The sequence below is a fragment of the Falco punctatus genome, assembly GCF_963210335.1.
Source record: "Falco punctatus genome assembly, chromosome: 14".
NCBI classification, from domain to species: domain Eukaryota; kingdom Metazoa; phylum Chordata; class Aves; order Falconiformes; family Falconidae; genus Falco; species Falco punctatus.
The window spans coordinates 4357344-4383971 of NC_137594.1; the positions used below are offsets into that span (position 1 = coordinate 4357344).

Genomic DNA, 26628 nt, shown 5'->3' on the forward strand with positions numbered 1-26628 from the left:
GGCTTTCCCGTGGGATCCAGCAGGGATCCAGCCCCCTGCTCTGGCTGCCCTGGCAGTACCGCGTCCCGCAGCGCTGTACCTGCCCCAAGCTGACCGATCGCCTCTCCCTGTCCCTCCCCCCTCAGAGTGCAGTTCCACCTTGGTGACAAATAGGAACATGTCTGAAGTTTCAAGAAGTTGTAAAAACAACAAAAATCATCTACACTTCACCAGCTACCCCTCGTCAAACTGCAGCACAGCAATGTACTGCGTTTCCCAGGGTTGGTTTTTTTTACACTTGAGGAAAAACAAAACCCACAGACACACCTTAAACCAACTTTGTGACTTTTATTGATGGGCGACAACTTTATACTTCTAGATATCACTAAACTGTGTACAATTAGGAACTCAACATTATAGGAGAGCAGACAGCAAAATTAAACAAAGCAGACTTAAAGAAATATCAATCTTGATTATTTTGCCCATTTTTTTTAATTTCATGTACACAGAAGCATAAATGCAGTTTGAAATTTCTTAATAGCAATAAAGTTACAATCACCCATCTATATAGACTAACATCTTAACTCCAAATATTTGATCTGCAATGTGTACTTAAGCAGTTTCTCATCGCACAATTATTAAAATGTGTCTTCCTATCAGGAACCAGCAACTCTGCATTTTGTACGTTCGTACATTTTTTTGAAGCACATAGGACCATTTCCATCTCATACACATCGGCTCATATTTTACCACTTATCAAAAACTATTGGGGAAGCAGAGAGCGCTTTTCATTTTTTTTATTTTTTTTTTTTTTTTTTTTTACTTAAGTAAAGATAAAACATTTTCACAGAAATCTACAAGTTCTGTTGCTGGTGCAGGGTTTTCTTCTACTACACAATTAGAAAGTGGGAATCAAATGCAAATCCCCTTTTCTTATCTTAGGATTCAGCATTAACTCAGATTAATATTTTTTGTGTGTATTTTTGTAATTCACGAGACTGAGTCTTTCAACCAAGTGACTTCATTCTGCAAAGTCAAAAGTCAACACAAACTATGTTGTGCACAAACCCAAGGTAGTTTCCTTGATCACTCTATCCCATAGTTGCAAGGGAAAAAAGAAAAGAAAAAAGGGAAAAAAAAGGGGGGGAAAAAAAAAGAAAAAAGAATCACTCAAAAGAGCATGTACAGGAGAAAAATGTTAGTGATAGTTGGCGTTCTACAAAGCAGGTATCTTGCACACACAGCGTAAAAGGGAGAAGTTTCACAGCAGGTCAACTCGGCGGTAGTACAGGAGGTAGGCTGTGCGCTCCGCAGACGGCTTCACCACCTGGTACTGGTTTATCACTTTGACTGCCTGGTCATCGATGCGTAACCAGCCATTTAGACCAATTTGGAAGACGTCCGTAGTGTAATGGCCACCAGTTGCGCTATTTCCATGATGATAGACAACTGCAAAGAGAGATTCGTGATGCACATATACACTATACATAGATAAATCTCCACTGAAAAAGTAAAAGACGACAAACTGTCACCTATTGCTTTCTTCACGGCACACTCACGGCTCAGCCAGATGACAAGAGCTGGCTAAAGCAAGAATCTTTAAGTGCTGAGTGTTCGCTTGCTAACATTTGATGCTATGTAATACTAGAGATGTTTCTCCAGCACACCAAATCTCATGATTCTAAAAGAAGGTTTAAGTCAATTAAGAATCAAAAGCAGTGAATTGGGTTTTTTTATAACTTCCTAGGGGATTTTCTGGGAAGGATTTGCCTCACAAAGGCCATGTGCAACAGTGCAACACACCCTTCAGAGCCTCCAACAGGTACTGCCAATGCTTAGCGAGATGTTCCAAACCACACGCTCGCTCTGTCTGCTGACACTTGTTTTATTGAAACTATTTGTAAAAAACAAACAAAACAAGGAGGTAAAACTATGTAGTAGTCTATTAAAAAAAATCAGGCTAGACTTTTCAAACTGCATTGATTACAATTCTAAGTCAGCTATTTCCCCTCTGACCATTTTTTTTTATTATTTTAACGACAATTTAATTATGAAAACAGGTTCTGTGGAAGTACCAATCTACAAATTTCACATTTATTAGTTCCCTGTAAATACCTTAACAAAACTGAACAGCTCTGATTAACTGCTACCACTGCTGCTTCCAAGAGAGAATCTAAACTGGCTTCTTTCCTCAATTATCTCTTGTTGTTCGAAGTGTTCTGCAGAAAAGACATCTCAGCTCTCCTCACAGAAACCAACCTCAAAGCTTAATGCTGAGCTCTCGGTGCTAGCTGTGGCCACTGCCTCCGAGCGGATGAGACCTGTTTATGTATGTAATTCTAAGGATGCATATAAGAAATTGCATTTAACTTCTTCTAGGAACATGTGAGCCCTAACCATATACTTAACAAGAATAAACAAAAACCAGAAGGAATTGCCATATTTGACACACGAGCAGAAGTATGTAATTATGAAATCGTTTACACTCTTTTCAGACAAGTCACACTTCAAGCTTACTCAGATTTTCTTCATACTTCTATGAAAACAAACATTTTACAGTAACTTGACTTAAGCAAAGCAAAAAGACAGGCTATACTACATACATGTATTTTGGGGCATTTAGGAAATAGTTTTTTTACAGTAGCTTGATTATGAATTACTGACTTTCTAAAATTTATCGTCAAAATAATTAGGCAAATCCTGGATGATACCTGAAATTTAATTCTTCAAAATTTGAATAATTTTGAAAATAAAAAATAAATTTTAATAGTTTAAAGTTCATCTAACAAGCTCAGTTTCTGTGGATGAGAAGTCCTAGCCTGACAGAAGACTGAAGTATTGCATTTTTCCACAGATGAAGTTAGAAAAAATTACAGCGGTAATACACCTTCTTCAAGCCACCTTAAATACGCTGTCTAAACTCGTCCCATGAAAACCACTATCAATTAAAAAAAAAAAAAAAAAAAAAAAACAACCACTGTCAGAAACAGTCCTGAATTTCCACAAGAGACAGGTAAGTTATTTCCCTCTGCAACCTCAGTGGTCACAACGCTGGATCCAAACCACCAAGTCACATAAGGCCACCAGCACTGGCACAGATTTGGTGATGCAGAAGGCAAGACCGCCGGTTCTCCGGTTTATTATGTTCTCCTGACGCCAACACAAACAAGCAGGTGCAAATCGTAAACTGTGTAGGAGTTTTCAACTTCAAGAAATTCATTACTGCCCAGAGGCTGTTTTATTCAAGATTAAAATGCTGCTTCTGAATCCTTATATGAGCTTCCAATCTTAACTACCCATTTAGGTATTTCGTATACATCACAGATACTCTTAAAAACATTGTTTCCTCACACAAAAATCATCGTCTCCTCCAAGTTAAACTTTTCCACTACAATACGCTATTCATACCCTGCCAGCAATACTCGTCCTGAGGGTTCAAAGGGATGCAAAGCCAGCATTCAAACAGCCATCTCCAAAGACACATAAAACTGAGAATATGTGGTATATTTTAGGTCCAGTTGTATTGCAGCTGTATTTCAGCTACTGTTGATACTTTTCAGGGTGGGTCTGTTACAGAACACTGTTGTTCCACAAAGCTGGATCAGTGAGATATATAAATACAGATGTAACAATATATATGTATATGCACATACACAAAAAAAACCCACCACCAAACCCAAGAATTTGACACCCACAAGCTACCTCACTGTAATCTAAAAGAAAGTATTTTATATAATCCACGAAACTTCAGTGTTTCTAGAATTCTATATGCAGAATTTGTATTTTCAGTACAGGGGCTAGAGGCATATAGACAAAATACCTGCAAAGAGCCGGTAGGTTCTTTGGCCTTTAAAAATTTTACTTTTCACACCAGGAGATAGTAGTTCTGGAGGAGGAAAAAAAAAGTCACAAAGGCAATAGTTAGCAAGTTTAGAAATTCAGTTTCAAAAGGATCAATTGTTTCTTGGAGAAACCACCACTACGATAAAGGGGAAAGTTTAATTGAAATGTATTATACAGCCTTTAAAGAATGGTGATGGTTCCAATACCTCACAACCAAGGGAATAAATTTCGAGGTTTGCCGAACACTAATATTTATGGAAGGTTTTAAAATACCACCAAAAAAAAAAAAAAGGAAAAAAAAAAAAAAGGGGTCAAAACATCTGACTATTTATTCTTTTCTTTTCATTCCTGATGTCAGACAGTGACAAAAATGAATTTCAGATTCCAAGTAATTTTTGTCAGTCAAGGCAAACCGAACTAGTTCTACAAATCCAAATTAAGGAAATTTAAAAAATAAAATATTAAGTAAAACAAAAGGGTACTGTCTGATAAAATACGTATCTCAAGATATGAGTCATCATTACTCTTATTTTTTTCTTATTTGTGCTACTGGCTGGCTAACAGTCAATTTCTCAGATCAAAACAAAACGCGTTTCCTTTGGCAAGCTTCAGATGCTGGATTACATGCAGCTCACACCTTTCAAAAATCAGTACCTCAAGACACTTGTTAAATGAAAGAAATTTGTTGTTTAACCTCTGAACTATGGCTTGTCTACCTTCAGGCTGCATTTTCTATAAAACACCAGTTTCCTTTCATCAGCCACTCTTTATTACAACAATTTGCAAATTCTCTGAATGAAATCTGAGATAAAAATATCTACTATTACTTGGCGACAGCCTTGTATAGGGCCAGATATACTCCTCATTCAACAGGATCACTTCCGATATTTGTCCTCAGCAGTCCTACGGGCAGGAAGCCCCTATTTGACCAGCCCAATGTCCAGGTTGTGCCAAAAGTTTTAAGATCTTCTGCCATAATGTTCTGCAAAATGGATGCCCAATCTCATATACAGGCAGTATCAGGCTGGGCAAGACAAACCCAGAAATCCAAATATATTCATTTTATTCAGGGGGCAATGGAAGGGGAGGAAAAAAACAAAAGAAAAAAGACGCATACAAGATACTCATCCAGATTGCTGTTTCCAGCAACAATGGAGATGAAGTCTTGTGCACAAGAATGAACAAAACTGAAAAAAAACCAGATACCCCCTCGGAAACACATTATCTTTTCCCTAAAACCTGGAAATTTGTGTTTATAAGTCTTTACCTTTACTAATTTCCAGATCAACAGGATACTCAATATTCTTGATAAGCTTCTGACATCCACCAGTTTTCTCATACACAAACCGCTTGAGGTGTAAAACAAGAACAGGTGGGAGTTCTTCTAGTGTCACCCTTCGACTGATCTCCACCTAACACACACAGAGAACAAAGGTGATGAAAATCTGTCATTTTTTGCTAAATGCTCAAAATTACTCCTTGTGAGGAATAAATATTTAAAATTAAATACACTACCAGAAAAAAATCACGGACTCCTTGTTATTATTATACTAATTTATGATAAACTCTGCAGTATATGACTTAAAAGCACACTGGACCTTCAACCAAAGTGCTGTCTTAAAGGAGAACTCAATACTTTTAGTAGAATGTAACATGTTAGAATGCTTGTATTTCCACTCAGACGCTAAAATATAAGCCAGACCAAACCTCCAGCACCTAATTTGAACACCCATTTCTTCCACACCTCATAGCTGAACACTGGATTGTCAATAAAGAAGTTAAACCCATCTGCAGTAAAAAAATAAAAAATGAATGACTAGCAAAACAAAAATCTATGTGGCAAATCACGATGAGTTTGCATTGCAAACGTTTCTTTCACATGGAAGGTAACTGGAGAAATAAATGTTGTCCAACACTGAGTACACAACGCATACAAGTTTCAGCTATCCATCTTCAGCTTTTCAATAAAAAGGTCCATCCTTTAAGCATATTCTCATGTGGACTATTCAGAAAACTTACAGACACAAAAATGCACATCAGAGAACAACTACACCTCAAGAGCCTCTTTCTATCCTAGCCTACTGAAAGAAATTATGAACAGTGTACCCAACATTTCCATCCAAGTAGTCCATGCACTCCAGAGATGATGCTCTCCACTGATGTGCACCGTAAGAAGCAAGGCAATACCTTAGTGTGGGAAAAAGTTTAATTTCTTACCCTGTATCAGGAGTTCTCAAACTGTAATGTCAAAAGTTTGCTTTTCTTCCTTTGAAGTATTTTTCTATTGCAATTATTACTATTATGTATGGTATTATTTGAAAAAGACAATAAAAAAAAATTGCAGAGATGGATGAGAAGAGAGAATAAAATGTCCTGGTACTTAAAAGTGACAGAGAATCACAGGGCTTGGAGATCTCAGAAGGTCTTCTTACTCCATCCCCTCCGAATCAATTATAACAATCTGTGTAAATAACTGGTGTTTCTCCAATATTCTCTTAAAGCAGTGAGGACAACTCCACAAGCACCTAGAGTAGGTCTGATTCCTACTTACTGTTTGAGTATCACTGAGACAAATCATCTCTTCCTTTTCAGGGCAGCCTTTGACATACTATACATTGGGTTCCATCTCCCTATGCTCATGTTTTTTCCTCTTGATTCTGCTCCCCCTTATTGGTTCTTTTTACATCACAACTTACACTGCCATCCATCTTGATTACTGTTTTCCAGATATTCTCTGTGAAGAACATTTTTTTGAACTGATGACCTAAAACTGAATATAATATTACTGACAAGTTGGGGGTTTTTAGGGCTGTGTACTGCAAACCAGTCAACTACAAAGCGCCAAGGACACTGAATGGAGGCGCTACTGGCTATTGAAAGACTTCAGATTATTAAGCCAGAGAGAAAGACAGTGATCGTTACGTGTTTTAGTAAGGTTCTAGACGGACTTCTATCAGGCCTACAATCAATTAATATTTTATTTTTTTATTTAAGTGAAATGTGTAAATCAAAAGCCATCGAAGACAGCCACAAAACCATGCAAGTGTTCTGCTACAAGAATCTTCTTCTTAAAACTAGACCATACTCTGAAGAGCTGCTCCTTTATCAAGAACATCTGGCAATCCCCAGGCATCAGTACAATAAGATCAGCTAAAAGCTATTTTACTCATAATAGTACGTGTTACTATGACAGTTCACCCTGTTAATGTAATACATACTCCAGTAAAATCTCCAACCAATTACTACAACTCAAAAAGCACCTATTTAAAGGCATGGTTGTGTGTAAGGGTTAGCTCTCCTCCTTTCAGTACATGTGTTCAATTGTAACATATTTTACCGCTGCAGGACACTTTGAAAAGGTTGGTACCTCTTTTGTTAACATAATCAACAGTGTTCAAGTAAGCATTTGTAAAGCAAGACCTGTATAAAAACCCTTTTAAAAAGTTCAGTATTTGACTGCCAAAAGGGGTCAACAGAACACACCTCTTGCTTGGTTTTTGTGGTATAACCCTGGACAGACTCTCTCGCCACCAAACTTTCCAACGCATCCTGAACTGTGCGTATCTTGTCTGACTGGATGTCCAGTTGCAGGGTGAAGAAAGGTTGCAGTGTAGCAGACTCCTTAGAACTCTGTTGGTACACAACAGATCTATGGAAACAAAAAGGTTAAAATGTAATAAAGCAGACTAATTTTCAACAATACAAAACCTTCCAGTAAGAATGAAGTCTACCTTCGTTACTCAAACTATAGTTAATCCAAAACAACACACACAAATACAAAGGTTAAACATGTTTCAACCACCTGAATCTACTTTACTGTGATTCGATTGATTTTCACATCCACTTAGAGCATACAGGGATTATAGCTTAATTGTTTTATACATGCAAGGATTAAAACAGTTATTGGATAAATACCAAAAGTTTAAAATACTGAAATTTTTCATAAGGCATTTAAAAAGATTCATCTCCAGACTCTTCATGTTAAAGAGTTTTGAAATTATGTTTTCTAACACATCTTCAGAAGTACAAAATGCTAGTGCTTATCTAACTGTTGTTCTACTGTAAAAACTACAACTGATTCCATGTCTTCCAATAAAAATACACCGATTTTTTTAGTCATTTCACTAAACCAATTTCACAGTGATTTTAAATTATTTGCTTAAATCTTGCCATAGGAAATATAAACTACGCTCCATTGAGGACTGGCATTTCCTTTTCCTCCCATCACTTTCTGTGTCCAGACTCTGCCCATGTACTCCTTTGTGCAGGAACTGGAGTCTTTCGGAAAACTGGCAGAAGTAACGACCTAGGGCATGAAAATATTTCCTGGGTTTTTTTGGTTTCTCTTTTTGTTTGAAGTGTATTCAGTTGCACCCTTTAAGTAGCCTCCCTTGGTGATCATTGTTCTGTGCAACGAGAGTACACGCTTCAGCCACAACATCACTGCACTAAGTGGACTCTTCCCGATTTTCATTTTTCTTAAGAATTTGCTGGAAACTTAAAACCATCAAACATGGCTCAAGAATTATTTTTTTATTATTATTCTGAAAGAGGTATTAACATTAAGAAGCCTCACCTGCTATAAACATGTGCTTTCACACAGCCAAAGAAAAAATTAATTTATTATGTTGTTACACTGAGCCTTACAAAGCTTGAAAGCAGTAAGATAACTAACACAGCTCTAATCTAGTAGCCATGCTGACATTTCTCCAGGTCACGTATGAAATGTTAACATAGAGCTTTAATGCCTGTACTGCAAACTCCTATCAAAACTGCCTCTCTGGCTCAGGCAAAGCCCTGAAGCACCAACAGAAAGCCAATGCATCTTTATGTTGGCAAATATATAACCTTTAGAGGAAATAAGAGCGTATGAAAAACAGTAGCATCTTTATTTGTTTAACACTTCCTCCTTGGCTATATTTAAGGACAAAACCTTTAACACATGGAAAGCATAGTGTTTCAACAAACAAGCGCTTCACTGTGTAAGTCTTGCTGCTTTTGGATACACTTCCTAAACCCTTTTTAAGCTAACCATTTAGTGCAATAATCAACAGAAAAACGCTAACAACTTCAACTGTTTACAAGTCCATGTATTAGAAATCAATAATACCAATAATATTCTGAAAAGAAAAATGTTGAGGATTTTTAAGTTATTAGAAATTAAATTTAACATCTCTTCAAAACATTTTCTTCAAAAAGATATGCAGAAGTTGACTCAACAGCAAAACTTTTGCTGAACTATGATTTTCTGTGACAGTATCACTAGAATAATTACAAAAATCAATTGGTCATGCATAATTTTCTATGAATAATTATCCTTGGATACAGTAAGAACTGTACAGCAAGAATTGTTTAGGAAAGCAGGCACTGCCCATCGCTAAACTGCTTAAGCTACAACAATGTAATTGTTTAAAAAAAACACAACAGTGCACCTCAAGGGAAAAGTTGGTACTACTTACGGAAATATTTAGCAGACTTTAACTGACTTGTGAGCTAGCTTGCATAACAAATATTTGAAATTCACACAAGCTGGAAGTCAAAAGGGACTCCTGCACACGGGCAAACCAGACCCTGATAGAACTGTGTATCTTCATACTTACACATTTAAGCCTCACAATGCTTAAAGCAGCCTTTCTGATTTGTTGTTGTTGGGGGTTTTTTCCATTTGTTATTTTTTAAGCAACTGTGCTTAAAGGGGCATTTAATAGACACTTAAAGCCTCAAGAGGACAGCCTAAAGTTTCCCAAGCCAAAAGATGCCAATTCAAACCATGTTTTCCTAGCTGCTTTTTCCATTTGATTTTTCCAATTTCTGATGCCTTCCTGTAGTGGAAATAGACCGGCAATTCTGTATTCAATCCTTCCTATCTCCACCCTCAGCCTCAGAAGATGAAGCTTTCCAACATCGCATGGGATACTGTTTCTGCAGTAAATTGTGTGACCTGGTTTGGAGGCACAATTATGTGATGTGGTGACAGCAGAAAACAGATGCTGGATTGCACCCTGTGGTTCTGTTGGTCAGGGCAAGCTTTTACTTTTTTTCAGTATTACCTTTGCTTTCCGTCACCTTCTGTGGACCTCCACAGAAGACAAGCGTTCTCTTGGTATTCTTAATTTAAAACTTAATGGAATCACAGAGAGATCTACACAATTCTAGCTGTGACAAATATGCTAAGGGTATTAACAATACCTGGGGTTCATGAACACATCAACAATGTGGAATTCCATCAATACATACAAACATCTGTCTGCCAATTTCTACAGAAAGTATCATTTTATTTGTCAGCTGTCTGACTCAAATCCCAGAAGAATAATTTCAATGCATTTCACAGGCAGAAGGCACTAGCCCACATTATTCACACCTCTAGACTCAAGACCTGGCAACACAGGGCAACACAGGGAGTCAAATACTAGCAATTAAGTGTCTGTCTCCAATTTAAAAATAATTCTTCCAGTCTAGCACTTTTGTTTTGGAACATGTTTTTCACAAGTGTTTACCTTGCTTTCATTTTAAATTACACATTTCTCCAAACAAGTCAGGAGGCTTCCTTTCCAAAAAAATATTCTTCCAGTATCTACTTTCTGCCTTGATCTGGTATCAGACCTGAATATATGTGATGTCCCACATTCTTTTCATTCCTGTAACATCTTGTAGTAATTTACATTTTTCCAAACTTCTTTTGCCTTTAATATTAAACTATTACACATAACTTTCCTGCTTCTGGGAAGCGTAAGTGTCTAACTAACTAAAAGTGTACAATTTTTTATTTTATTATTTCACTGGCCAGATTTAACTCTTAGCAAATCTCATTATCCCTTAGTATCCTTATTTACAAAATGAGTCAAGAGGTCACAAAAACCAGGTAGCTATAAAGTTCTTTGGAATTCTTAGACATTCATATATAAAGCATACATATATCAAACGCTTTCGCTATATGCAGTTCAGGGCTTTTGTTTTCTGAACAGTCTGTTCTTTCAAGACACTTAAAAAGATTCACTCTACAGTAAAGTCAGAATCATATGATCAATCCTTTGATCATTCTGGTCCATCTTCTGTAACTCTCTCCTGCATAATAAATGTTTCACGGTAGAAAGTTCACCTCTCCTGGCCTGAACAAAGTATGAAACAGTCTCTTCCATCCAACTAGCCAATAATGGTGAAAAACACAGAAAACAAAGCAGAACAAAGCAGCCTACAGTTTCAACAACTTTTACGAAAAAGTACTGCACCTTATATGACCACCAAAAATATCAGTAATTGGAGTCTGAACAAAATCCGCCTGTCTAGTGACTGATGATTTGTTGCGAGGTCCCACTTGCTCCCATTCATCCTCACTGCCTTCCCCTTGCTCATCTTGCTCCTCCTCTTCATGAACAGTCTGAGCCTCAGGGCCATTGGACACTGAGAGTTCTTGGAAGTGAAGAAGATAAAAAACGCATTGATTTTTTTTTACAAATAAAACATGTATGCAGATAAAGAATGCGAAAGGCAGAAGACCCAATACAAATAATTTTCAGAGGATAAATGTTTTTATAGATGACAGATTTGAGAAAGCAAATGAGAAAAAGTATATTCTAGGGTCACTCATAACTGGACTCATCTATTGATGATATTAACAGTATGCAGTTTACTGATGACTATATGTAAACAGATGTAGTTTTCTAGCAAAGTTTCATATATTTTTAGTTGTAAATTTATGGGGTAGAAAATTAGAAAGTCAAGTGTTATTCTGGAAACATAATTATGCCATTATTAAATACAACCCCTTTTCTGCACAGATATTTTACAGGGAACCCAAGGCTTAGCAAATATTTTCTTTGCAAGTGCCAAAGTCAGGAGGCTATAAACTGCACACAGCTAAAAAACAAAATATGGAATGATCATTTTATATCATAAAAAATTTACCCTACTAAAGAGAAATTGGGTAACTAGTGATCTTAATTCTATACTTGGCTAAGACTAAGAGTGTTGTGTTTCATTTTTATTAGGGGACCCAAACGTAAAGCCACTGTAAAATAAAATGGCACTTTACCCTGCACAGAAATTCTGATACTTCTTCCAAAGAAAATTTTTCTCCAACTTGGTCAGTAAGCATTTGAAAATAATTTAATATGTTCTGGTTTATATTAGATATAAATTAGCCATTAGTCTAGAAGTTTCCACTTCAAAAAAAGATCTTAACAGTGGTTTAAAGATCAGTGAAAAAACACACTGATGTATTTTTGAACTACCATGGAAAGAGCCAAAACCCCAGTAAACAACTGACACTGCAGGTCTTATGAATGGCAGACCAACTACCTATGCTTAAAACTAGTCAAATTGTGTTATCCTCAAATAATACTGAGTTGACCTCAGCACAAATTTGTAATACAGCAATTTGGTGTTTAGGAGGACCAGGTATATGACTTACTGTTGCTCAGAATGATAATGCTTTTCCAGATACCCAGTAACACTTCGGATCATTTGTAAATTGGACAGAATGGCCTCATTGCATCCTTTGGACAAATTTTAACAAAATATTACTTGTCAATGTCTCTTGAACCCCCTAAAACATGGCATTCTATCCCTGTCTCAACATCTATTCCAAACATCGCTCTGTATTACAAAATCACTACCAAAAAAAAAGGAAAAGTAAAATATTGGAAAGAAATTAAAGTTTGCTAAAAAAAAAAAAAAAATCCACAAACTTTCATTATGTGGAGAGAGAAGTTTCTTTAGGGTCAGCATTTCTTCATGTAGTCCATTGAGGATAAATCCCAAGTATTCTTCAGCATCCTCTTGCCTGCCCTGAATAAAAAGTGGGGGGTTTAATTATTGTATGACATTTTCATGCTTACATTCTAACAGAAGGTTCATGACATGGAACATCTAACTTTCATCTATTAATTTAGCTGATTTACCAACTACTCAGTCTAAGTTGTAAAGTCAAACAAAGTTTAAATTTTGCTGTAACAACCCCTCACTTTTAAGCAGCTCAAAAAGAACCAACACATGAATTGGTAACCTGCCATAAGCAGTAAGTACACACATAAGCCTGACCTGAAAACAAGCATTTCTGTGTTCTTATCATTACAAATTCCTTTTAACATGCAAGTTGGTAATTAATTTTTTTCCTATGTCTTTCCAAAGTAATATTGAAAGTTGCCGTCAAACCAGGGCTAAATCAAAAGATGGTTTGAACTATTATCTTTTCTTTAAATTGAAGCAAAACCTGAAATAGTATTTTGAGGTCTTTGTGGATCTTCAACCATTCCAAGCAGAAACGAACAACTGCCCATTTCTTAAATACAAATCAATAGGTATCTTCTTTATAAAAAGAGATGTTCCATTCCCATAGTAATGTTTTCATTATTCTGACGTATCAAACCGCCAAACTTGTAATTAGCATCTTCCTACAAGTCTCAAGACAGTTAGCTTCATTAGAATGAATGATCAGCTAGGTGATTTTAGCGGTATTTAGAACCCGATGTATGGCTTTACATTGTTCCACAAAAGTAGAAATTTTTTAAGTCACACCTTTTCTGACAGACTTGACTTTATAACCGTCAAAAGTCTATAAATGTATGTAGGTTCAAAGGCAGCTCCCGGTCGGATGTCTCGAACAATTTTATCACCTAAAGCTGCAAGGCAAAAGAGAAGTACATATAAATAACAAAATATACAAGTTTTTCTACATTATACCTTAACATTATCTTCACACTTCATTAGATTTTGGAATCCAAATCATTTTTTACTAATAATTTTATCACAATTTTAATGACTCCAGCTCAGAATTCATGAGATACAACCCTTTTATCCATAAACGTTTTTAAAAAAAACCATCCTACATCACCCTACATAAACTTACAGATTGTCTAGGAGTTAGTATTCTTTCTACAGTCAACACTCTGAAGATTAACAAGAATATCCACAGCCATCATAAAAGATCAATTCTAGTTCTAGTTAAATTTTTGTACTTCTTTTGTATTCAAAGAACACTTCCTTAAATATTTTATATATCTGTAATTCTAATAGATCACTTTTCTTCACTGCAGAAAAACAACAAAAAACAAACAAGAAATCATTTGACAGCATGTTCAACTTAATGGCAATACAAGGCCCCAGAAACTATATTTGAAAACTACACAACATAATAAAATGAACTAGTAGTATAATAAGTTGCATAAGACAGTAAGATTTGTTTTACAGAAACAAAACTTAAGCAGCAAACCACAGAAATGTCTGAACTGTTTGGAAATCACTGGAACAACCAGCTCCTCATGATATTTTCTTATAATGTTACATAAACACATTCCTGAAATTGTTTTTTGTAAGTCGGTAATATGACAGACTTGGTTTAGAGATTAAAAAAAAAAAGGAAGCCTACAAGGTAATTAATTTACATCAAAAAATGTTCTATTCCTCACTATGCATCATCATTAATCCTAAACACTTATTAGCAAGAATCTTACTTCCACGGCTTTTCATATTGATACAGTGCACAGGATGGAGAGGAATTAAAAGCCATGATAACATGCCTGCAGGCAATCTCAAACTGCTAGAGACCTATTATGGTCCCATTTTGTTCCCAATTAACGTGTTTAGTACTTAAGGAAGAATGATAGAATTGAGCAAGCTGATAAAACAGCTGGAAATAATGCAGACGAAGGAGGCGGAGTAGAAGATTTTGTTAGAACAGGCATGTTCTTAGAAGATATCTTAACAGGTAACCTAACTATCAACAACAACTATTCTTACTGTACTTGCACCTTTGGTCGACGAAATAGAAGAAAAAACAACGTAAGGTGCAACATCTATGACTTCTTGACATGAACCACCAGTAAGAAAAAGTGTAACACTGACAGAAAAGTGGCAGCAAACTTTTTAAGGTTTCAGTAAACCCCAAAAGCCAAAGACCCATGAAGGGGATCAAGCACCAGTACTTAAAGGTCTTGAGTACGTCACACCACGTGGATCCTTCCCCCAAAACTTTCTTATGATTTTACAAGTTTTCTCCCCCTATTCCCACTCACCTTGTTTTGCTTTAGGAGGTACAGGCATATTAGTGAACTCATTCATTAAACGAACACTGAAACAGAATGGAAGGAACAACTAGACATGAGCAGCAAGCTAAGACTTAGAAGGACAAATAATAACATTAGATCATTGTCATTACTGACTGCCAATAACAACAAAAAAAAAAAAATTGAAGAGTATCATAATGAAGTCTGAGTAAAGTTCACACATAAGAATTAACCTGATCATTGCTAATGAAACCAAGGTACTCTTGTTAGTTCTTGCGACTCTCACAGTTTATTTTTGCATATTAAACACTTATTTAAAACCGATATTCCTCAGGGAACAGGAACTATCTTCCTTGACTGGTCAAGCAGTTGTAAAATACCAAGTTCATTACATATGACCAAAAAAAAAAAAAAAAAAAAAAAATCCACACAAAAGGAAGACTTGTGGATACATACCAACTTTCAACAATTGCAGTAAACAATTATTTGTTAGGTATTTCTGAATGAGCTTAGTCAGATCATAGATATTTTAGTTTTCTTTTTAACAAGCTACTTACAAACTGTCTATCATTGGTGTTGAGGTACACGGCCGCTGCGATTTTGAATACATTGGAATGGACTTCATTAAATGATACATTGGAGGGCAAGCAACCAAGGCTTGCAGGGTCTATGCAGGGGCATTAAGGAAATATTCAGAAAATGTAATCCGCATATTAACCAAATATTCAACTATATTTACAATTATATGCAAAACAAAGCTAACTTATGTAGATCGATCCAATCACTAAATCGGAACAGATGGACGGACTGTTATCACAACATTAATAATGTACAGAAGTTATAGTAAAAACCCCTGGCATCTTGTAACATGCAGTCATTTCACCAACACTAATAATGTCAAAAGCTTCAATTAAAAGGGTAAGGCAACACTTAGTCTAGGAACAGGAGAGGAAAAGAACTTTCATAGGAAAGACTTTATAAAATTAACCATTTGAAAACCAGCAAGTGATAACCTGCAACATGTTTTCTGAAAAGAATGGAAGAATCCAGCTGACAGTCAAAGGTGATGATTCAGCCAAATCAAAAAAGAACCTGCTGTGATGTAAAACATTCTGCAATGTAAAGAAGAGTTTGGAGCAACCAGTAGAACTACAGTGTATGCTGGGAGAAAATACTTTGAAAACATCAAAATCTGTTCTACTTGTCAAAAACAGTGAACAGAGGAAATTAAAAGACCGGAGGGGCAGGGATATGACAAAAAAGGCAGTGATCTCAAGCTAGGAGGAGACATTAACTTCATTCCTAGTGTGCAAAAATTGACTAATAAATTCTCACGTAGTGTTTTAAGACTGAAAAAATCAGAGCCAATACGTACAATCAGAGGAGTGCATAACTGGTTATTTAAGATAAAAGCTGAAGTTTAAAGCACAATTGCTGGTTTGGAAATAGGTTATTAGGTTCTGCCTCAGTCACTCTTGAAATTGGTCTGCATAGTTTTCACTAGCAGTACTAGCAGACAAAACAGAAGCACCCCAATTATCACTTGGCAGTGAGCCACTGCTAATATAGGAGATGTACATATATTAATACAAAGCTATTATTAATAAAACTATCATAACAGTGCTGAAGGAGGAAGATTTTTGTTACCCAAGGTAAAAGTTGTTTTTGCAGGGGAATACAATTCTAATACATTTAAGACCACGCTAATCTTCCATCCTGTTGTAAAAGGATTATTTTAAACACTGCATTTACGGAAGTTACAGGCCAGCAATAGCCTGCTCAACAGAAAACCAAACGATCCACTAACCAAAGTGCTAAAGCAGCCTAAAAGTAAGAATACTTACTTCAAGCACAAAAGAGAAATAACCACTTAAGCTGATCCTCAAAGAGTCGTGAGTAAATATAACTAGAAGTTACATGAAGATTTTCAGTCATGAGAAAGTTACAGTTCTGGAATCTTTTGACAGAGGTAAGAGACGAATTGCAAACAGGAGCGTGCAGCCAACCGCAGGGGAACCCCGGACACAAGGTTCAATGATCCAAAATACCCCTGGATTTCTAGATGCTATCCTTAAACATTTTAACCCCGGTAGCAGGATATGGGAAGACAAAGACTTTTATAAAATACTTACCAGAATAATCCAGAAAAAGTTTTGACAGATATAATATACAGATTTTAACTTAAGTGTATTAATTTTTCCCCAGGTAAGGATACAGCATTGATGTAGCACCAGTTTCCTTTGTTGATCAGCCCTCGTGGTTGCAAAGACACTGGTTTATGTATTAGTCTTACATTTTCCAGTATTTCTGCAGAATGAGAAATAGTAAATTAAGCGTCAACAAAATGTACATGCTAGCCATCAAAACAAGTACCTGTTGACTCATTACAAAATAATTCAAAGCAATTATTAACAAGATCCCCAGAAACTTCAGCAAATAATTTTTGCTCCATGTAAACACTGCTCACATTTCAAATCAGACACACTTCTTCAACTGAAGACATCTTGGTATGTGGGTCAGGAGGATGCTGGTTCAAAAACTAATCACTGTAATTTCAAGATTTAGAAGACATATTTGTTCTTTCTTCTCCTAAAATCAGATACTTATAATTGTACAGATACATAGATACATACATAGATAAAAATATCTTTTTAGCTATAATCCCTCACCACCAATTTTATGAGGTATCTCCCAGATTATTCTGCTTTGAAGAGAGATGAAGCTGATATAGCAGCCTCAGTTTACAAGTTTCAACATTCATTATCTTACAACAAAAATATCTTAGTGCAATCTTAGGACAGACAAACGTTAACATGAGCTTTGGAACAGTATGTTTTATCTGCTAGGTTAAGACTTCCAAAATTTACAAGATAACAGGCTTACATAACACAATCCCTATTGTTTTCCTGCTTTCAAAACCTTCACCAATGGCCCAAGTCTAAAAATTAGAAACCACAGTGCATAAATAAGTTATGAAATTGAGAGCAACAGGGGGAGTTTTTCCAGGAAGCCTGACCTGTTATTTAGGTACCTAAATAAAAACTGTTTATAAAGAAAATATTGATCTGGTATATTTCAAATTTGCAAAATACAGACAAGAGGATACAAGACAAAATAAAAAAATGTAAATAAACACAGCAATTGTCTACTAAGAGGGTTGGTTACTTTTGTAATAAATGTGAGAACCTGTAAAGCCCTGATAAGCTACACTGCATAAACTTCAGTGTTTTAGCTAGAAAGACTCCTAAACAGACAAAGTAATGTGACATAGGTGGAAAAAGAGGCACAAAGCCGTGACTAAGCAGTGGAGGTGGCAGAACTGCAAACAAAACCCATGTTGTTCTACTTCCAAACCCTCTCTTTACCTATACAAACATATCTCGCTCTGACACCACCAATTCTAATCAAATAAAAGCATGCCAAAACCTGGAAAATATTTATATATCAGCCTTATTTTACATAAAGAACCTGACACCCGAAAGGGCAGATGGCAAAAAGATGTAAAAGGGAAGACATTAGCACCTAGCACAGATGCAGATGAAAACTCTTCTGTAAGTGTTAAAATTTGTTATTATCAATGCCCGAATATTTCAGAACATACTCTTAAAGCAAAGTCTGAAACGTTGTTCACACATACAAACTTTGTTAGTATAACTAAGCACTGTTGAAAATTAGAACAAAAATAACAAAAATAGTGTTTATTTTTAATGTCTATAAATAACTTTTTAGGTTAACTGTATTTTCCCCCATTTTTGTATCATACTAAATAAAAATTTTATTAGGACCTCTAGCATCCTCTTGTGGTCATAAAACCACTTTGTAAACAGTGCCTAGAGCAATTATGGTGAGTTTTGTTTCTTTTAACATAAAGAATTATCTTTATGTGTACAGCAATTACATTCGATACCAGATTTTCACGTCACATCTCTCATTTACACAACTGAAAATTTTTGCAAGAGTACCAGAAGAAAAACACACTTACAATCATGAGAATACTTTCTTAAAATTTGAAAGCCTGTTATAAAGCACATGTCACTAACCAGAAAGAATTCACATTTTGGTGGATGCTGACTTGTGAAACAAGGCCTTGATTTGAAAACTTATTTAGAACAATATTATCATGTTTAGAAATTTCTGTTGGTAAACAGAAAACATTTTGATAAAGTTCATTCACCAGGTGGGTGTTATTACAAATATCTTTCAAATTAAAAAAAAAACAAAAACAACCAACCAAACAAACAAAAAAAAACCTCAACACACCACAGTAACTCCCTGATTAACACAAATCCAAAATCTAAGGAAAGAGCAACCATGTGGACATAGTCTCCATGCTCAAGACGTGTTACAACTTAGCTATTTAAACTTAGCTTGAGACCATTATTGAGTAAATATGTCACACAGATTTTATTTTTTTTTTTTTTCAAATCTGGACAGTGATAAAAAAGGCCAGGACACTGCTGGATAACCCTACACAAAATCACAGTTTCTGCAAGAATGAAGCCTGCTCGTACGCTAGGCTAGATTTCTGAAGTTGTTTATAAAAAGCCCCAAACCTTGCACACCACCATTCCACAACTGCATGCTCTAGTGCTTCTCTGGCTTTATCAAGGAGAAAAATTTTCTACCATGTAACACTGAAACACCTTGTTACAAATTAAAGTAATTCTTGCCTTGTTCACTACAGTCTTGGGAGAGCAGTGAATCACCACAACCTTTACTACTTTTGAAGTTACATCCAGGATCACTCCAACAATCTCATCTGAGACAAAGTAAATCCAAATTTTCCATGATTGCCAAAAAAGTATGGTTTTCAAATCTTACAAATCTTTCAAATCCATTTTCACTGCTTCACTATTATATCTTCCTTGAGAAGTAATGACCAAATATTGGCACTTTCCTCAAGTCCTCAGTAGCAATGACAGAATTACAGTTCTTTTCCATGGAAATAGGCATTATTAACACACTGGGAAAAAAACCCACTTTGTCATCATTAGCTTTACTAAGGACACTTATCAACTCCCTAGAATTTCTAGATCTTTTTATTCTCTAATACTATAACCAACCATTTGTTCTTCATAGTGTATGCTTGCATTTGATCTCTGCTCTGGCATGCCCTTCCATACTTGCATTTATTGGATTCCTCTCCTTCTAATTTAAAATCACTCCAGATTTAGTCAGATCTTAAAATGTTTCTGTTCTTCGACTCATCTGAAATTCTGCCTGCCGTAAACAAATTTCACGTGCACTGTTTAATTCCATCATCCACAAACACTGCAAGAAAAAAATCATTCAGAAAAATCTTTTTAGATTGTCCCACCGAAATTTTCCCTAGTTATCAAAAAAGGTTAAGAGACTACTCAGAAAATAGCTAGTTTTCAATCACTTATTTCCCTAGCTTACTTAGAACACTAAGGCATTATTAACGACCATCAGGTTATGCATCAGAGGGTAGTAACTGTAAAAACATGGCAAGTGAAGCCTAAAAGACAATCTTACTATTTTTTTTTTTTACAAATATGGACCATTTATAATCTTACTATCCCTTAAAATTAATTATTACAATGTTTGTCCTAGCATCTACATTAGGCTAAGGTGTATACTTAGTATGGTTGTCCCTTCTAAATGTTTAAATGCTGCACTTCTTTACCATTCTGATACTATCTGCCTTGAGTTTTGCCAAATAAACATCAATGGCTCATAGTTTGCTTCAGAAGTTCCTTTAACTTGTTCACTAGCGTTGCCAGTAAAGCTCCTCATCACATACCTCAGCCACTTGCTAAAATTGACTCTTTAGTACTTTTTTCACATCAAGATTAACATGAAATTTGTTTATCCATTTATTTTCTACCCCTGATCTTTATCTCCTTCTCTTATGCAGCTGTTGTTTAAATTTGAGGACTTAATAAACCACAGAACTTTGCAGGTTGAATCAAACAGTATCAACTATCTTCAAGGTGCGTATGAATCATTAAGGTCCCTCATAGCAACTGGCAAAATTAAGGCACAAATCAGCAATTTGTCCCTGGAAAAGTATCTTATTTTCTTTTGTTCTGAGCATCTGCTCTAAACAGAAACTGTACAGAAGGGCCTCAGAGCTCCAACATTAAGTCAGAAATTTTGCTTGCTCAACTTGAGATACTTCAGGTCTAGATTTTACCTATGCTGAGCACCCTACGGCACCGTGTGGTCAAAAATTCATTCCCATTGGCATAAGTTGAAACTGCTGAATTCCCAGCAAACCCAACAACAGGGTCTCAACTCAGCCACACAGAGAACAAGGAACAGAATCAGCAGATACCTATGAAAAATACTATACATCGCTATACACCCATACATAACGATGTTAACCTAGGCAGAAGATCTGAAGTATGCACAGAACAGAGCAAATAATCTCTCTGGAAATCACAAACTGAAACTCACATAACACATTTTTGAGTGTGGGTGTATGAACAAAGCACTAACATACCTATTTTGAAACAAGACAGAGTACATTTTAAACAGAACAATGAAGAAAGTCACCTTTTTCCACGGAGCAAAGCACTGATTACATGGTACATTACATGATCTCCAAGTAATGTTTTATACCAAACCCAGTAGTATCTGAATTACAAGAACTGCAGCAATGTAACTCCTGCCTAAACCAGCTACAATGAGAAGATGAATTCCTTTTCACCAGAAAAGGATCTATACTCAGATCATTCTTCTGCAAAAAAAGCTAGTCAGTAGTGAAGCTGCAGAAGAAAACTGCACAAAATTACATTGCTATTTTAATACATTAAAGACAAAATAAAAAGCTCTGCTCCCACCTGGTGGCAAAAAGAAGTACAGAAACAGTAAGAGTCCAGAAAGTTAACTTAGGGCTGTAGTAATTTGGACCAGACTAAAAAAAAACCAACTCTTTTTCATCTACGGCAAGCAGTTTTAGCTTTATGGTGCCACAAAATAGTTTCAAGTTAAAATCCACTGACAAATGATGGCTTAAGAGTACAACATACTCTACATGTATGGGTTAATACAGACCATCATCACGTGCTCGTACATTATTTTTTAATACAGTCAACTGTGTGTGTGATACCTAAGTGAAAAATACACACAAGCATAAATTACTCTGACAGCTTTCCTCTTAACACCACCATTAAATGAGGAAATAGTTATTAAGGATGGGATGACAGGCAGGTATATACTTCTGGTCAGCTTCTGGTTGGAGCAGAAAACTTTGACTTGAAGCCGTCACACACGAAACTCCATTGTACTTACAAATTAGCTTTATCATAAATAGCGGGACTTTGCACAAGCCTTTTCCCATAAGTACTATTTCACAGATGTAAAATAATTATTTTTGTTCTGACACTCATGAGTCAGTGACACAAAATGCAACAAACTGGGTATTTTTGTTCATGTTTTCTGACTGAATCCGCAAAAACGATCTCATGCATATTCTAGCATTTCTCATTAGAACCACAAATATGACAGGACCAACGGTCAAAGCCTTTGTATCACACACTGCCTTTCCTGACCTACCCTCTGGACAGTTCCTTATGGTTATTCTTGAACAGGTGATAGCTAGCGCTGTTTCTCAATAAAATAGTATTGTTTATAATGGGTAAGGACAATTCTGCAAAATCTGAAAGACAGACCTCTCAAACAGCAAATCAATAAATATAAAAACTATTTCTTGAATTAGAATTTCTGAGGCAAAACCTATTTAGACATTACATCTAAACTGCTGTAAGTGTCCAGGAATTTCAGCTGGTTTGGCATAAATATATTAATACTGTTCCCTTCTTGTAATGGAATGCATTACAAGATTGCAAATACTGGATAAACAACACACCGTTTTCAAGAACAAACTTTTCTAATGTATTCTCCTTATTACAACAGCACACAGCTAAATGCAACCAGCCTATTTAAAAATCACAGAGCACTTAAATGTAATTTTTTGACAAGTAGCAACAGTTCTACAGCATCTGGAATGTAACGACCTGGTAACATCTCGTTGGAATGTTCACTCAGGGGGATACAAAACTACCTTATTTATATTACATCTTTCATGCAGCGTTTGAACAGTCATCTTAAGAACATTAACAGAGGAATCTTCTCTATCAATACTGCACGCTTCTGTTTACAAGCAGAGTTAATACCCTTCCAGTGTAACATCCACTCGTGTGTATTAACTATACCTGCAATCTTTATGGCTACAGGATCCTCTGAAACTGGAACAGGTCCCTCTTTGACTTCAACCTGTTTTTCAGGGACCAGAGTAGATGTGGCAGGAGGGGTATACTTAGTCTCAACATAGACCACAGATGTGGAAGCAGAGGGCTTGGAATTGTGAAAAAGACTAGCCCACGATTTTGCAGGCTGATTAACAGGGACTGATCCTGCAACCGGGACTGTTGCCTCAGTAGTAGGTGAAGCTTCCTCAGGCTTAGCTTGGTCTGAGTCAGTGCTTTCCACAGTGTGCAATTCTACCCCATTGGCAGCTGTGTCCTCCCCAGAGGATTCAAGTGTTTGTCCATTAGTAACGCCAAGATTTTCAGTAGTATCAGTACCAGCATAAGACTGTACAACAGCTGTCCTTAAAGGGCTATCTCTGCCAGTCTCTGAGGGGATGCAAAACTGTTCAGAATTAGTAACACGGCATACCTCAGGCTGCCCTGCAGTCCTGGTATTGTCTAGTGTGCTAGAAACAGAATCATCAGAGACAGCTTCATTAATGAAGTCCACAGAGTTGTCCGGGCTGTTGCAAGTCCTTGGTGTGGCCAGGGAGGGTATGTCTCCCGTCAGTTCCGTATCCTCCGTGCTTATACTGTTTAGTCCCGACGAATTTGCATGGCCATTTACAAGAGCTTCTGTTGGAGCGATGCAGTCACTGACATCTTCCAAGTAACTGTAGTATCCAGGGGGTCTTTTTTTCTTCTTTTTACGCTCCCTTTGCCCAAGGCCTCCAGACAAGCCATCGTTTTCAGCGTTAGAACCGCTGTCCAAAGCGAGGGTTGGATCTGTGAACTGGCAGTCAATGGAGTTATAGTTTGTTTCACTGAGAGTATCATCAGGGGTTTTCTGAGCAGGTGCACAACTGAGAATGAATTCTGGAGCCTGAGGATTCAGAGTACTTGAAATACTGTAGTCAGTGTTATTTAGTACAGACGACTGTGTCTCAATAACTTCATTAACACCAAATTCAATTCTCTGATACTCTTCCCCTGGACAAGAGAAAGCAAACCAGAGTTACCGAATAACATCTAACCAGAAAGCTACAAAATCAAGGAAAAAGGCACATACTTTTCCTGCAACTCAAAAAACAAACCACATGCCCTCACAAGGAACATAATTCTTAGTCGCTATCTCAATCCAGAAGACTACCTCAAAACATCATTTTTTAGAAGATAACACAGTACGATTCAGGTTCTCTTAAACATTGGGAGTATGCAATTTTCCAAATCACTGCACAGTTCCTGCAAGTTACACCTATTAAATTCACCTATTAAGCAAAATTTTTAAAGCTCAACGATTTCCACATTAAGTTAAATTACTGGACCATTTTGTATAAAATGCGGTGCAATATAACGCCACGCTTTTAAGGCCAGTCTTCTCCACTGTTAATTACCAAATCCAAGCCTTTACTTGTTTAACTTTTACGAATAATTTCCACATGTGGAGGTGGTTGGGTTTGGACATTTTTGGGGGGGTGGGGTGGTGGAGGGGTGGAATTAGTTTGTTTTTTCCTGTGTGTAAAGATTGTCATGATCTATAACTGAATTTTTTTTTCATTAATTTTATCAAACCACTGCAACTACAGGTTTTGAAACTCTAGGCTCATCAATAACTTATTTAATTTTATCACAGTTGAATTTATATGAGAATATGATATACATGACTATATGCTTTTATGACAAGAAATACAACAGGTATGCCTCAACTTAAGTCAGTGTTGAACTTGTACATACAAGCATTACTGAAAAACTTATGAACAGGATTGGGTTTGGGGTTTGTGTTTTGGTTTGGTTTTCATTAAGTCTATTTATTTGTTTATTTACCTTGGAACTTTGACATGCTCTTTAAAGAAACATTCTCATGGCAGGCTGCAGTATTAAAAATTTATAATGCGTGTGTGCTAACACTGAATACTTCATTTATAACTATTTCTGTAAGTATCAGAGAGATAAAATTAATGAAACCAAGTCTCAGGAGTGTTAAAGGTAAGCTCACATTTTAGTCCTTAGAAGTTTTTTCTATGATACATACGTTACTGTTTCAAATACATTAATTTTAATATTTTCGTTCCTCAATGATGAGGGACTAAAAAATGCATTTCAAATTTTTAAGACTGTTACTAAAGAACCAAACAACACTAGATACTATTTCCAAAGGAATATAAGTGGATATACCACTAAACTTGAACGATTTTGTGCAACTTACATTAAGAATGACATGTCAACAAATGTGTATTTTCAAGTATATCAGAGACGCTCACTAAAAATGAGGTGGGTTGATTTGCTGGTTTGGTGGGTTTTTCTGAACACAACGGAGAGCAGGCAACAGATCCTAAGGGAAAAGTTATCTGTACATCTACAGAAATAATGCTATGGGAAGACAAGAGTCCAGCGGAGAATGTTTTGATACATAACTGTCAACGTAACTGTTTTGAAACTCTCCAAATGCTTCTCTAGAAAAGTCTACCAACTAAAATTTTAGCATTTTAGCCTTAAAAAAAAAAAAAAAGTGAAAGAAACCAGAGTCTACAGGGTGCTTTTTCTTAAAATACCAAATGAAGAGTAATAAATATTCAATGTGTGTCGAGGTCTGACTTACACATGCAATACCAACTTATTATGAACTAATGAACAAAGATATGTAACAAACATTAATTGCTTTTCTGCATAAACCTAACTAAATGAGAAGTAAACACACTTCACATATCAATTTCAATCCTGCTGCCAGTCAGACTAAGGGAAACTTTTTAAAAAAAGACAGAAAAACCCTCCATACACATCTGATTTCTCTAAATCATGTTAACAAGAGTCTGAATTTCAGATTTTCTTCACCTCTCCCCTACACCCATGAGAAAGCATTTTATAACACCACGCCTGTCAATCCACCATTCACCAACTACTTCTGCAATCACTGTCAAGCTATCACCAACCACAAAAGAGGGCTTAAGTTCCTTTTAAAAAAAAAAAAAAAATCAGCAGCCTAGAGACAGGGAGGTGGAAAGCTGCTGCCTGATAACCACTGAAGAGGGAAGGGCTGGGAGACGTCAGGCATCACCTAACTGCTCAGCAGCAGCACTAAGCTGCTACTACACACTGGCTGACCTGTCAGGGCATACATGGTTCCAAACCAGCCACAGCTTCCTTTGCTTGCAAATGCAGGGCAGGGGGTTTTAAGGGATACATGACAAACTCCCAACAAAACTATTCCTCATTAGTTCATCTGCTTATGGAGCAACTTGTTAGTCCAAGCATGAACCAAGAGCTAGTTCTTTAACCTTTGTTATAACAGTACGAAGCACAAGCAACAACTGGTAACACTTAATATTCCTCCAACCACAGTAAGAATGAATTATTGGGCACATTTCAAATCCCTACCAGTTCAAAATAATCTGGGACTTATGCTCCTTTTCCAAAATCCCAGTTAAAAAAATATAAATAGTAACAGCTTCGAAACAAAGAACACTTTCCCTTTGTGGATGAGTTAAGCCTACCAGAGCCTGAAGTCAAAGTTCTCACTTCTGTACTCCTGCTCCTCTAGTCTCCAGCAAGCTTCCAGCACTTCTGCTACTGAAAGCTAACCTTGCAAA

General features: G+C 36.4%; 1 protein-coding gene across 1 annotated transcript in view; it reads right to left on the reverse strand.

The window, feature by feature from the left end:
- Positions 1 to 307: 307 nt before the first annotated feature.
- The window catches only part of USP10 (ubiquitin specific peptidase 10), a 52625-nt gene continuing 26304 nt past the window's right edge, over positions 308 to 26628 (reverse strand). Inside the window, exons 4-14 of the mRNA XM_080410689.1 lie at positions 23006 to 24031; positions 17041 to 17132; positions 15383 to 15492; positions 14835 to 14890; positions 13339 to 13442; positions 12510 to 12609; positions 11052 to 11232; positions 7306 to 7471; positions 5090 to 5234; positions 3800 to 3865; positions 308 to 1428 (exon numbers count right to left, since the gene is read on the reverse strand). Of these exons, the coding sequence (XP_080266815.1) occupies positions 1241 to 1428; positions 3800 to 3865; positions 5090 to 5234; positions 7306 to 7471; positions 11052 to 11232; positions 12510 to 12609; positions 13339 to 13442; positions 14835 to 14890; positions 15383 to 15492; positions 17041 to 17132; positions 23006 to 24031 (2234 nt within the window). The 3' untranslated portion in view covers positions 308 to 1240. The remainder of the gene's footprint in view (positions 1429 to 3799; positions 3866 to 5089; positions 5235 to 7305; positions 7472 to 11051; positions 11233 to 12509; positions 12610 to 13338; positions 13443 to 14834; positions 14891 to 15382; positions 15493 to 17040; positions 17133 to 23005; positions 24032 to 26628) is intronic.